Source organism: Podarcis muralis, chromosome 4 (assembly GCF_964188315.1).
Source record: "Podarcis muralis chromosome 4, rPodMur119.hap1.1, whole genome shotgun sequence".
Classification (NCBI taxonomy): Eukaryota; Metazoa; Chordata; class Lepidosauria; order Squamata; family Lacertidae; genus Podarcis; species Podarcis muralis.
In genome coordinates this window covers 28403095-28415800 of record NC_135658.1, presented here as the reverse complement: position 1 = coordinate 28415800, position 12706 = coordinate 28403095, and the positions used below count along the sequence as shown (strand labels likewise).

Here is a 12706-nt window from a genome sequence, read left to right as displayed (position 1 = left end):
GACACCAACCTTCCAGACCCTATTAGGTCTGCAATCATAAGCGCACATAACTGGAATCGAGTCTCTTCAGATCCAGTAGCATTCACATCGAGTAAACAAGCAAAGGATCAGGCCACACAAATTCATCATGCAGCGTTTTCTCATATGCTTCCCCTACTTATTTAAACATAAAAACTGATAGGGGTTATTGGTTGTTCATGACTCTGTTGACCAAGCAAAAAGTCCTAGTATAATACATTCCAGGTTTTTAAACAGTTGTGTTTTATTCCATTTTAGGTTTACACAGTTCGAAACAACATAAATAACAATATACCCCATACAGTTCAAAAACATAGAAGATCTGATTATCAGTAGAAATATCTATAGTTTAAGGCACTGAGAGAGGGAAGAAAGAGAAAGCATTTAAGATGCTGGTTCCTCCAATTCAAGCACTTGTCCATCTCGAATGTGCTCACCGTTCGCACGCTTAAAAATACCCAAGCTACATTCATGGGCGTGCGCATACTGCTTCAGTAATTCCTGACAGGAAAAAATCCTGTCCCATTTTTGCCAATGGTAAGAAACTGCTTTGCTTTGGAACAGAATGAAGTGCTGTGCTAACCATGTTTAAACATATATTAAAACAATTATACAATATGGCTTTAAGACCCTGTGTTTGGTTAAAATACAGCAAGCAACATTAGGTTAGGCAACCTCAAGTGGCCTTCAACAAAACGCGTTTTGTTATAAATGTTAGGACTATTATGATAGATACTATACAAATCTTTACTAGGAGGACTGCAATTAATTTCCAACCACAAAATTTTGGTGAGTGAAGGTATGGAAGATTCACAAAGGGAATCTTTGTTTGTCTTTTTAATACTCCTTATTTACCCCATACTCACAACTGCTTCTTTCCATGATCTGTAACTTCAGGGTCTTTAAGAACAAACAAACAAAATCAGTGGTTTCTTATCTTGAGGTAATCCCAGCCATTCAGAGATCTTGTAGTTGATCGTATTAGGGCACGTTATGGTATTATGAAGCAAAACCAGAGTGAGTGCAATGTTTCTTGTTACCAATCTGAACTGGCCAGCATTTTTGTCCCATTTGTAATTCATACAAGAAGTAATTGCTGAAAACATTTATGTGTTTCATGGGTGGCGGTGAAGTTTTTGCACAATTACTTGTCCCACCCGCCTTGCTTTTGGCTTGGCCTTACTCTACGCAAAACTGAATTTAAAAAGCTGCTTTCAGCATGTCACAATTACACGTATAGTATCCCTTCAATAAAAGGAAGTGGTAGATGACATTCAGTTATGGATGTAAACTAGAGTTCAGTCTTGTGCGTACAAACTACATAATGCCATGTAAGGAAGGTAAGTATCACAGCGGTAAGTTTCCAAGATTCATTGAGATACATTTGTTAACGGAAGTGTAACCAGGTTTTTGGAGTCTAAGTAGTGACACCTTGTGGCCAGTTTAGTAACACCAAGCCTTTGCATTTTAATGATCTATAAATTGTGTGTTTTGAACAGTGCATGTTCATACAGACAGAGAGGGTTATGACAATACAGAAATTCTCTCGTCTGATAGTCAGACTAATTCCAACCTCCCTTCCGTTTACATACCAACAGAAAAAAGATCCGCAAAACCCTTTGCAACTCAGGATTCCTCTGCACTTCCCAGGCATGGCCAGCACTTTAAAGCTCCATGTCTAGAGCAAATGGCAATCCATTGAAACTCCAAATTGCAGTTTGTTACGCTTCAGCTTTAAAGAGCGGGTTTTTGCGGGGAAAGTTCTGAGGCAGAGAGAGAGAGAGAGAGAGAGAGAGAGAGAGAGAGAGAGAGAGAACACGCTGTAAAGCCCGGAGCTATGCCTGGACAGAATAGGGGAAAAGGTTAAGTGTGGATAAGCCCTCAAAGGAGTTCCACATACTTTATCACCAGACCCCCTAATATGCTGATAACAGCCAGGGTGGGGAGATAGAACCAAGGAGGACAGGGGGCTGATCATTGAATTTTTTTAAAAAAATATTTTTTAAAAAACTTAGTATTTGACATATTATGGATGTGTACAAAATTCGAAAAGTAAATGTTATTTAACAGTAAAAGACCCGCAGCCCAACAAACACATATGTGTGTGTAGATTTACTGAGTTTATGTATGAATATGTGAGCATGTGAGATGTATTTTAATTCATTCTGGACGGGGATATTTAAGGAAGGACGCAGTATTAGGGTGTGCCTGTGTGTGGAGGAGTCCCATAGGGCTCAATATATATCTGTTTTCCCTCTCTCACCATTGGTACATACACAAAGGAATGCTGAAGCACTGCAAGGGAAGAGGGGTCTGTGTGCCCTCCCCACGCCCCTGCCCAGCCTTCCCTAGTTATGTGATGCATGTCATTAGTACACCAGAGGGAGAAAACAGGAAGGTGTGCCAAAAGCAGGACCGGATCATGCCCTAAGTGTTCAGTACAATGTGGGCAACAAATCATTATAAATACAACAACAAAATTCAGGCGGTGCTCTAATATTAAACCTACAGCAATATTTATATATTATATAATATATATATATTAAAGATTATAAGTCCTCCCTGATGTGTTTACGTCCATCTTGAAAATCTTTCTGTTCTGGTGCCAACCATGTGAAGTACACTTTCACCGGATCGACGTTCCAGTGTTTGTGAAATGATATTGGAACTTGATGGGAAAGATAATCCTTTGGGTAATCCATTGGCCGAGCCTAAAAAAGGTGGAAAGAGAGTCAATGAGTTTCATGTGGCATGAAAGCTTTTACTAGAATCACACATAAAGATGCCTTTATGCAGTAAGGCCAAGCCCAGTGAAGACAATTGGACCATATGCATGGTAGGGGTTGCACATACAGAGTATGTGTGAACATTGGGCTTTATGCATGTAAGACTGGGTGCCAATGTGGATCCAACACACCAAGTGGAATTGGTCTGGCACGTTTCCAACAGACAGGATCTGAATGTCCACATACAGCTAATAAAACTGCCACACTGTTTCTTCCTGTATGTATGTTAAACAACTCGGATATACCTAGTTTAATACATACAGAGATTTTCAGAACCATAACCACTTCATTCACATATAATCCATTAACTATAAAACCATTTTGTTGATAGGTTATGATCTGAAGGAAAGAGAAACAGATGCAAGTTGTTTTATTGTTACATATTGCATATTTTGCACTGAGAGAGAGATCTGGTTTAGAGTTGAGAGTATAGCATAATGAAAATGAAGGGTGCAATTAAGATAAATGCCTAGTGTAGTCAAGATAAACAAGGGAAGATGTCAACTAGATAAAAGAAACACATCAAACCCAAGCAAAAACTGATGAAGTAATGATCCAAAAATATTCCTCTGAAAAACAGATATCCACACTTCTCTTATCTTGTGTAGGGGGAGATTAGACACATTTTTAGTCGCCTCCTCCATAGATTTTTGGGTTGAATCATGTGACCATAACGTTAGCGACAGAAAAACCTGTGGAGCAGTTCTTAACTACATAAAAGCAAGAATCATTGTGGCAAGAATCATTGTTATTCAACGTCATAGTTCCCAAGATTTCTAAGCAGCCAGGAGAGCCTGGCAACACAGGGTTGGAGTTCCCATGCAATATATTTATTAAATGCCACTGAGTAATTAGCCAGGCTTTTCACTGGAGTCAGTTGGTGGGAGCATATTTTGGAAGTACTCAAAGAACTTCACAAGCTTCCAGTTTAAAAATTCCTTCCAGTAGAACCTTGTTGTTGTTGTTTAGTCGTTTAGTCATGTCCGACTCTTTGTGACCCCATGGACCAGAGCACGCCAGGCACTCCTGTCTTCCACTGCCTCCCGCAGTATGGTCAAACTCATGCTGGTAGCTTCAAGAACACTATCCAACCATCTGGTCCTCTGTCGTCCCCTTCTCCTTGTGCCCTCCATCTTTCCCAACATCAGGGTCTTTTCCAGGGAGTCTTCTCTTCTCATGAGGTGGCCAAAGTATTGGAGCCTCAGCTTCACAATCTGTCCTTCCAGTGAGCACTCAGGGCTGATTTCCTTAAGAATGGAGAGGTTTGATCTTCTTGCAGTCCATGGGACTCAAGAGTCTCCTCCAGCACTATAATTCAAAAGCATCAATTCTTTGGCGATCAGCCTTCTTTATGGTCCAGCTCTCACTTCCATACATCACTACTGGGAAAACCATAGCTTTTACTATACGGACCTTTGTTGGCAAAGTGATGTCTCTACTTTTTAAGATGCTGTCTAGGTTTGTCATTGCTTTTCTCCCAAGAAGAAGGCGTCTTTTAATTTTGTAGCTGCTGTCACCATCTGCAGTGATCATGGAGCCCAAGAAAGTAAAATCTCTCACTGCCTCCATTTCTTCCCCTTCTGTTTGCCAGGAGGTGATGGGACCAGTGGCCATGATCTTCGTTTTTTTGATGTTGAGCTTCAGACCATATTTTGCGCTCTCCTCTTTCACCCTCAATAAAAATAAGGTAGCAACTTAGAGACCAACAAAGTTTGTTATTGGTATGAGCTTTCGTGTGCATGCACACTTCTTCAGGTATCTGAAGGTATCTGAAAAAGTGTGCATGCACACGAAAGTTCATACCAATAACAAACTTAGTTGGTCTCTTAAGATGCTACTGGAAGGATTTTTTTTATTTTCTTTTGACTATGGCAGACCAACATGGCTACCTACCTGTAACTAAAGCTTCCAGTTTGTGAGTGCAAGTCTTCACCTTTAAAGCCCTATATGGTTCAGGACTCAGTAAGGAACCCCTACTCCCTTACTAAACTACCCAAGTACCAAGGTCACCACTGGAGTTCCTCCTCCCAGGACTTCCACCATCCAAGGTAAGACTGAGAGCCTTCGCAGTGAGTTCTACCCTGTTTGTGGAATTCCCTCTTGGGGGAAGTTTGCATGACACCACCATTGTAATCACTTCAGTGCTAGGCAATTTAAAAAAAAAAATTCTCCCAGGATTTATATTATATAACATTTTATTTTAACCAGTTGTTATTTATGCATTTTATCTTGTTTCTGTAAGCCACCCTGAAAGCTCCACTGAAGGATGGTATATACTTTTTTTGGATGTAATTAATTAATTAGCATTTATTGTATTCCACATTATTCAAGTTTGCATTGAAATCATTGAAGCCTTCCATACTTGCTTGAACTTCCTAAAATGAAATCAAATTCCACTTTTGTTCCAGTACCAGAATCTGATTGCCAACACAATCATGGTGCTGAATGATCAATAGGTGACATTATTACCATAATACAAATCAAGCATCTGGGGCTCTTGCTAATCTGCAAAGTCTATTGAGGATCAGGCCAACAGAATGAGACAATTAAAAGTAATTTGTTCATGAAAGCCTTTTCAGCATCCCAACAGGATCTACTTTTCACTGTCTCATAATGCAACAGTGCACATTAGTGAAGTATTCATGCCAAAGCAAACAAATTTACACACACTGGTTGCCATTAAATATTTAAATTTGCCTCTGTAAATCTAGTGAAGGAAATAAAAGGGATTTTAGATGACAAAATAATTAATTATACCTCAGCAACACTTCAGCATTGTAATCAGGCAGTTATTTTAAAAGGGCAGCTTATTCTAAAGAGATGTCTCCCCTTCAACTCTTGTTTTCATGTTCTTATGGAATTGAAATTTAAATATGTAATTGAACCCCAGGAAAGAAAAGCAACCCGGATTGCATAAAAATGAATGGGCTATTATTCCACAAGGCCCTGACATGGATTGCTGTTGTTGTTGCAATAGAGAAGATACCTAGAGAAAGTCTGTTTTCTGCTTCATTGCTTCAGCTATGTTGTTGAGATTGAAATAAGAATACAGTGGTACCTCGGGTTACATACGCTTCAGGTTTCAGACTCTGCTAACCCAGAAATAGTACCTCAGGTTTGCTTCAGGATGAGAACAGAAATTTTGCGGTGGTAGCAGGAGTCCCCATTAGCTAAAGTGGTGCTTCAGGTTAAGAACAGTTTCAGCTTAAGAACAGACCTCCGGAACGAATTAAGTACGTAACCAGAGGTACCACTGTATAACTAGATTCCTGGACAAAATCTTATAGGAAGTATTAGCATCAATGGCAAATACAAACTTGAATTTTAGCTAGCGATTAACACTAATTTGGTTTTATGCCTAATTCCATGCTGTTTGTTTAAATCTCTAATGTTTATGGTTTGGACAGGGGACTTTGAGGGGACAGACCATAGTCCAGGAGTTAGATGCTGTCAGGGGTTCAGGGACAGAGGCACAGGTGAGGGAGGAGACAGAGAGCGAGGGGGAAGAATCCCAGGGCAGCGAGGAAGAGGATGACGATGACTTGAGGGATTCCATGAGTCTTTCAAGTGAATCGGAGGATTCCCAGAAGGGGGCGCCTGTGGTCAGGCCAAGGGGAGTCACAGGGGGGACTCGTCAGGAGCAGGGGACCAGCGGGGGAACCCAAAGTGGGAGCTGGGAGTCGGGACCGGCTTCTCCGCCAGAGCGCAGTGAAGGGGGTGGAGATTCCAGAGTGACAGGAGAAGCAGGTCCGAAAGCAGAGAGGGAGGGGAGATCGGAGCAAGACATCCTCCCGGAAGGGGAGGGGAGTAGTGCAGGGAGTAGTGTAACTGTCAAGAGGAAGGTTAGCGGTTGCGAACGCGCGCCAAGTTCAAATGTGGAGGCGCGCGGAAGAACAGGGAGCCCGGAGGAGGAGCCAGGTCCCAAAGCACGCAGGAGGGGGGAAGAGCTGTCTGGGGATTCCGCGTCAGGGGAATCCAGGAGGGGCGAAACCCCAGGGGGCAGGAAGACCCTGCGGAAAAGGAAGGAAAGGAAGAGGTGGAGCAGCACAGCCCTCTTAAACTGGTGCAGAGGAGGGACTGACTCAGAGGGGACTTCAGCGTAACAGACGTGGGGCTGCGCGCCTCGGCTGTGGAGCGTACAATGAACTTCAATAAACATTTTTGTATATAAACTGGACTTGGCGTTGGTCTCTTGTGAGCTGGGACCTGAGGCAGCCCTGACAGATGCCTATTTTACATGCAAAAGGTCCTAGGCTCAATCTGTGGCCCATATATCTTTATGAACCAGGTAAGAGGAAGGGGCCCTCTGCTTGGGGCCCTAGAAATCTGTTGCCCGTCAGAGTAGATAACACTGCACTGGGTGAAACATGCATCACAATGCTAGCGGAAATTAAAAAAAGACTAGTTGTGGACAGTCCCTCACATAGTCAATATTACTAGTGATAGAGCTGGTCCGCGCAAAATGCTAAGCCAAAGTATAATTTAGAGTGAACAGACAAGTATGCAAGGTCCCAGAGAGGAGATCACAACTCCTTTGTTTCTCTGCTGCTCTGGCTGCTGCTGCTGCTGGTGCACTGCTGAAAACAAAGCCATGAGCCGTAAAACTTGCCTGGAGCAAGACAAACCACTCGGATGACACGCTAAGCCAATTCAGTGTTTTTAAGATGTCACGATACATGTTGTTGTTTTGCTGCAAGAGATACCCCTTTCAGCTCCCCCTCTGGAAACGAAGGCTAAACTGCAATTTTGTTGAGAAAAACTGGGTGACTTCTGGGCTCAAGGGAGACAGAATTCCTCTGGCTGGAATAAATCACCTAGTATGTCAGGTTCTGCCTACCTCATTACTGTATTAACCAGTCAGTGGGGACAATGGCGACGAATGCCCCAGAACAAAGGACCAATCATGACTTGAGTTTCCTATCTTAAACTGTTGATTCCATGTTCAAAGAGAAAATTCCATTAGATAAACTATATGCTGACCTCATCTGAGATCTGAGGATGTATATTAATTCCCTGTAATCCACATCTTCCAGAAGGACATACAAATCTCAAATGAAATTGTCCTTGGTCCTTCTAACAGAGTCTGTTAAAGAGAGGCTAAAGCCATCCTTCAGAAGGAAGATGGTTGTTTAATGTGAACAAGGATGTCGAAGGCTTATGCACAGGCTCTATTGGAAGCTAGAAAGTCTGCATTAGCCTATGAAATTAATCCCAACAACACTGAAACATACTTTGTTATTTAAATCACATTTCAACTTTACCTGGTCACACTTGTTACTGTTTTTATATTGCATTTACAATCAGGTTCTAGGTATATGTACTCAAAACAAGAATTTACATAGTGTATTAAAATACAGATAGAAACATGCATTGCCTTTTGGGAAATAAATAGGTTTGACAAACCAATAAAGCATGTTTTGTGTGAGAAAACTAAATACGTAGCTATACGTAGCAGAAACTAAACAAAACAAACCTTGCCTAAAAAGCTAAACCGTAGTACAAATTCATCGTTAACAAATTCATTCTCATTAACCATAAGAGCTAAATATAAAAGCTGTGGAGTGTTATGATAGAAGCATTCTATGAAACAAGAGAATAGCTGTGAGAGAACCCTCTGGTATAAGAGCCGTTGACAGTGGAACAGACTCTCCTTCGCAAGTTGGCAGACTCTCCTTCCTTTGCAGGGGGCTGGACTAGATGATCCTCAGGATCCCTTCCAACTCTACAATTCTTTGATAGGTTTTTAATTATAGGTTATAAAGTGAGTAAGGCAAGACACTATTTTTTATATATATTCTGCCAGAACCAAGTAAGAACCAAGTAAGATGTGGTGATATACCTATTTTTAGAAATGTGGTACACTTTTAAGCACTGCAATATTAATGGCCTGTTCAGCTAACATTTCCTTCCTCCCCTGTTTTTCTGAAATGTTTTACATCTGTTCTCTAGCAAAAAATAAAATAAAAAATCAAGCAGGTTTTGTTTGTTCGCTTTTGAGTTTCTACTCCTTATAACACAATACTCAAAAGTTCAATTTTTTCAGTGGGTATGTGTGCGTAAGACTGAAGCCTTTATCATTTATTTATACCACTTCCAGAGGGTCAGCACACCCTTTTCAGTTTGCAATTGTCCGTGTATCCCAGGTTCACTGACAAGAGGAGACACTATGCAGGCCCAGCAAGATTTCCCTAATATTATTTCCCATTTCAGAATCTAATAAATATTCCCCCCACCCCCACAGAAATTGTGTTTCTGTTACAGAAGCAGTTTAAGGGTGAAATCTGATAGTGTCAGCTGGCTTGCACAACAAACTCTGCTTATGGGAATGGGGCTTCCACCCTCCATTAGCTCCAGAGGAGATGGGCAGGGGGTGGGTGGGTTGCAGGAGTCCAGAGAGCAAGGGGAAGTTCTGCCACATCAGCTGGTGTGATGTTGGATCTTGCCCCAAAATTACAAACTTCTCTTTACCCTGGCTTGCAGAACTTGAGGTTTATGTTTTTAGAACCCATCTTATTTTTATTACCATAAACCATTTTTAATATTATGCTTTAATGCTGCTATCTGCCCTGGGACCTATGAGTAATAAAAAATTAATAAATTAGACTCACCTGATGGAAGAGAGGGCTGTGTGTTATTGGAATTCCTAAACCACTGAAACACATTCCAATCACCATATCATCAGGGGCATCATTGCTGTAACACCGGCATTTACTAGCAAATAATCTTTGGATTGCTGCTCTACTGAAAACCATCCTTAAATGACAAAGTTAACAAGGAAAGTTTTAACTGTTATATCACTGCAAAAAGGTGCAAATGATCACGGCAATTACAAAATGACAGCACCAAATACAAATAGTCTACTAGCACAAAAGGTGTTGGTAAAATTAGGACTTGGGTCATGATACTCATAGGAATGAATGAAGATTGGTTGTGGACACTCCTTTATATGGTGAATATCGCTAGTGATCTAGAGCTGGTCACATGAAATGGTAAGTTAAACCATGGTTTTTAGTTAACAGGTGAGTGTGTGTGATCCTACAGAGATCTCACCTGCTTTGTTCCTCCTCTGGTCATGTTGCTGCTACGAGCTAAGCAATGGTTTGGCTTAGGACGTCATCCAAACCTGGGCTAATGGTTTGTCTTTCTCCAGACAACTTGAGTTTACAGTTTATGGCTTAGTACACAGCAATGCAAGAGCAGGAGCAGGAGAGGCAGGGGAGGATAGCAACCACTGCAATCTGCTCTTTCCGAAACCTCACTGTCAGGGAACTGCCATCGGAGCCAGAGGGAGAGGGAGGGCTCCAGAGGGATTCCGGAGAGCGTCTCGGGAGGGAGAGAAGCAGCACATCTTCTGGGGAAGGAAATCAGCGTAGCACCAGTGGAGAAGGGGGGCAGATGGGGCAATCGGCGAGGTGGCTCCAAGACTCCTCGCCGGGGACCAGTGGGGAGAGCACGGGTTCTCCGATGCCCACACCCTCCCTGCGCAGAAGGCTTCCGCGCAGGGAAAGTAGGTGGAGACTAGGCGTCAAAGAGCTTCTTTGCTGGAAGAAGTTCAAGAAACGCCCACTGACGGATTCTGCCAGCGATTGAGACAGCCACGGGCGAGTGGCTGTCCAGACAGAAAGGGTTCACTCAGGCAACCAGCCAGGTGTGGTGCCGATTTACGCACAAGCAACCCCTAGAACCATTACACTCACATTAACCCTAAACTATGGTTTGGCTTAGCATTACACGTGAACCAGCTCATGGTATCAGTTGTAACTATATATTACAGTCAGTGGCTCCTTTGATATTAGAAACATATTCCTATCTCACCTCTGTGCTTAAAAGTAATGTCAATACCAAACAGAATGCTTGGTCATATGCCTATTTCAGTTCTGAAAAGCCAGACTCATCACAACCTGAGAAAGTTAAGAAGGGTATCCAGTTGCTTGTGAAAATATTTACCCAAGCCACTAACCATGTACTTTAAGATTATTGGAGTCTTATAGTCACTCCTTTTGAGGCTGTAAGTTATTTCATAAGATGATAAGAACAGCATTTCTCCCTCAACTGATTTTTCTTAGCAGGGTGACAGCCAAGACAACTGTGCATCAAAAAGAGGCTCAACGCACTGTGAATGTGTAGAAAGTTGTTAACGTACATGCCTCCTGAGCATAGCAGAGACTCTAATGCTGCTATGCTGCAGTCATTTGGCTGGGTATTCCACTGCGGATGCCTCCTCTTGTTGGAAACAAAGCACCCTGAAACACCTTGCCTGAGATGAGAGAGGGCTGCAGATGCAAAGAACTTTCTTTCCCAGCAGAAGAATGCAGCATTGCATCAGCAGTCTTGAGTGAACAGGTGCGGCAGCCACCTCAATACATGATTTTACCTGCCTCTCCTGTGCATGGAACTTATTCCCTGCTCCCATTCACTGTGAAATGATCATTTTATTTTGCCCTAATGCGCATCACTTTACATTTGCACACACTGAATTGCATTTACCATTTTACTACCCATTTGTCCAGTTGCGAGGGATCCTTTGGGAGCTCATCACAACCCCTTTTTTCTTTTAATCACCTTGAACAATGTGGTCTCATCAACAAGCTTGGCTACCTCATGGCTCACCCTTAATCATTTATAAAACATTAAAAAGCAAAGGTAGTGAAATGCCTGCCAAAAACTTTTCTCTTCTGCCAGACCCACACAGGCAATTAAGAGTACATCACGCACAGTGGTCTATCAGTGTTTGTTTTTCATTTCTTTTTGCTTCTAACTTGCTTTAATTTTCTATGATTTTATAGCTTGGTTTTATATTGTTGCAAGTGACTGTGATATATTTTTTATGATAACAGCGGTACAGAAATGTTTTTGTAAAATAAATAAATTAAGTCCCAATTCTGTTTAAATTAAACAACTTACCCTCCTCCACCAGTGATATAACTATAGCCTCCTGACCCCAATCCATAACCATAGCGTTCTCCAATAATCACTGGCTCGGTTGGGTTGTAGCAGCTGAGAAATTTCTGGAGCCTAGAAATGCTAAAAGATGAAGCAGCATATTCAAATACACTTAATTCCTTTAAGCAGTTCCAAAGCTCTTAAGCTGTCAGCCTAAACAAAACGTGCAGATTAATTGTTGACATTGAAGACTGAAACGAATGTCTTCTGATTATTTTAAGAAGTTGTTTCTCCGCCCCGCCCCCCAATAATAATATAAAAAATCCTCTTGGCTTTGCTTCAAAGTCAGATCTATATATTTAATGAAATATTACTTTAAAAGGAATATTTAAGTTTGTCTGACACACAGTGTCTTTACTTCATAATAAATAGCCATAGTTTCCCCCAGACTATTCCCCAAGGATGGCAAGCAGGAATGATTTCGGAGTTCAAAAGACAAATAGATCTTCATAAAAAATCTTTCATGTCAGTGTATATCATTTTAATGCATTTATATTTCAGAGCAACCTCAAACAAAATTAAGCAGGTTCAGAGAACTATTGTATTTTACGTTTTGAAAGAGGTATTTCTTGTCTCAAAATGTATAACTAGATCTCAACATCCAAATCCTATGAACTGTTGTGCTGGAAAATTAGGGAGCTTCCAGATGGTGCTTCCACAGCAACTGGAATGGTGATGCTAGTGCCAGACTCAGCTACCACTCCCCCACAGAGCTGTTGAACCAGCTCTGAGACCTTCCTAAATATACTGCGTTAGTGAAAGGTACATTGTACCAGAACATCATCAAAGCTTGTATCATGTTGGGGCCCCAAGCTAGGCTGAGAAATAGTCCATCATCTTGAAATCCATTGTCTATGAACATGTGTTTTAAGGTAAATTATTCAAACATGCAAATGACTTTGGTATCACTAAAGGCACTGGGAACGTGTGCTACAGTATAAGCTCTTTTATCCAACTGA

At 41.6% G+C, this 12706-nt stretch overlaps 1 protein-coding gene across 7 annotated transcripts in view; it reads right to left on the bottom strand.

Moving 5' to 3' along the window:
• Nucleotides 1–237: 237 nt before the first annotated feature.
• The window catches only part of B3GLCT (beta 3-glucosyltransferase), an 88882-nt gene continuing 76413 nt past the window's right edge, over nt 238–12706 (bottom strand). For all 7 annotated transcript variants that reach the window (XM_077927120.1, XM_077927118.1, XM_028726450.2 and 4 more), the window contains 3 exons: nt 11709–11828; nt 9413–9557; nt 238–2729 (listed from right to left, as the gene is read on the bottom strand). In XM_077927120.1, coding sequence (XP_077783246.1) covers nt 2568–2729; nt 9413–9557; nt 11709–11828 — 427 coding nt within the window. In that variant the 3' untranslated portion in view covers nt 238–2567. The remainder of the gene's footprint in view (nt 2730–9412; nt 9558–11708; nt 11829–12706) is intronic.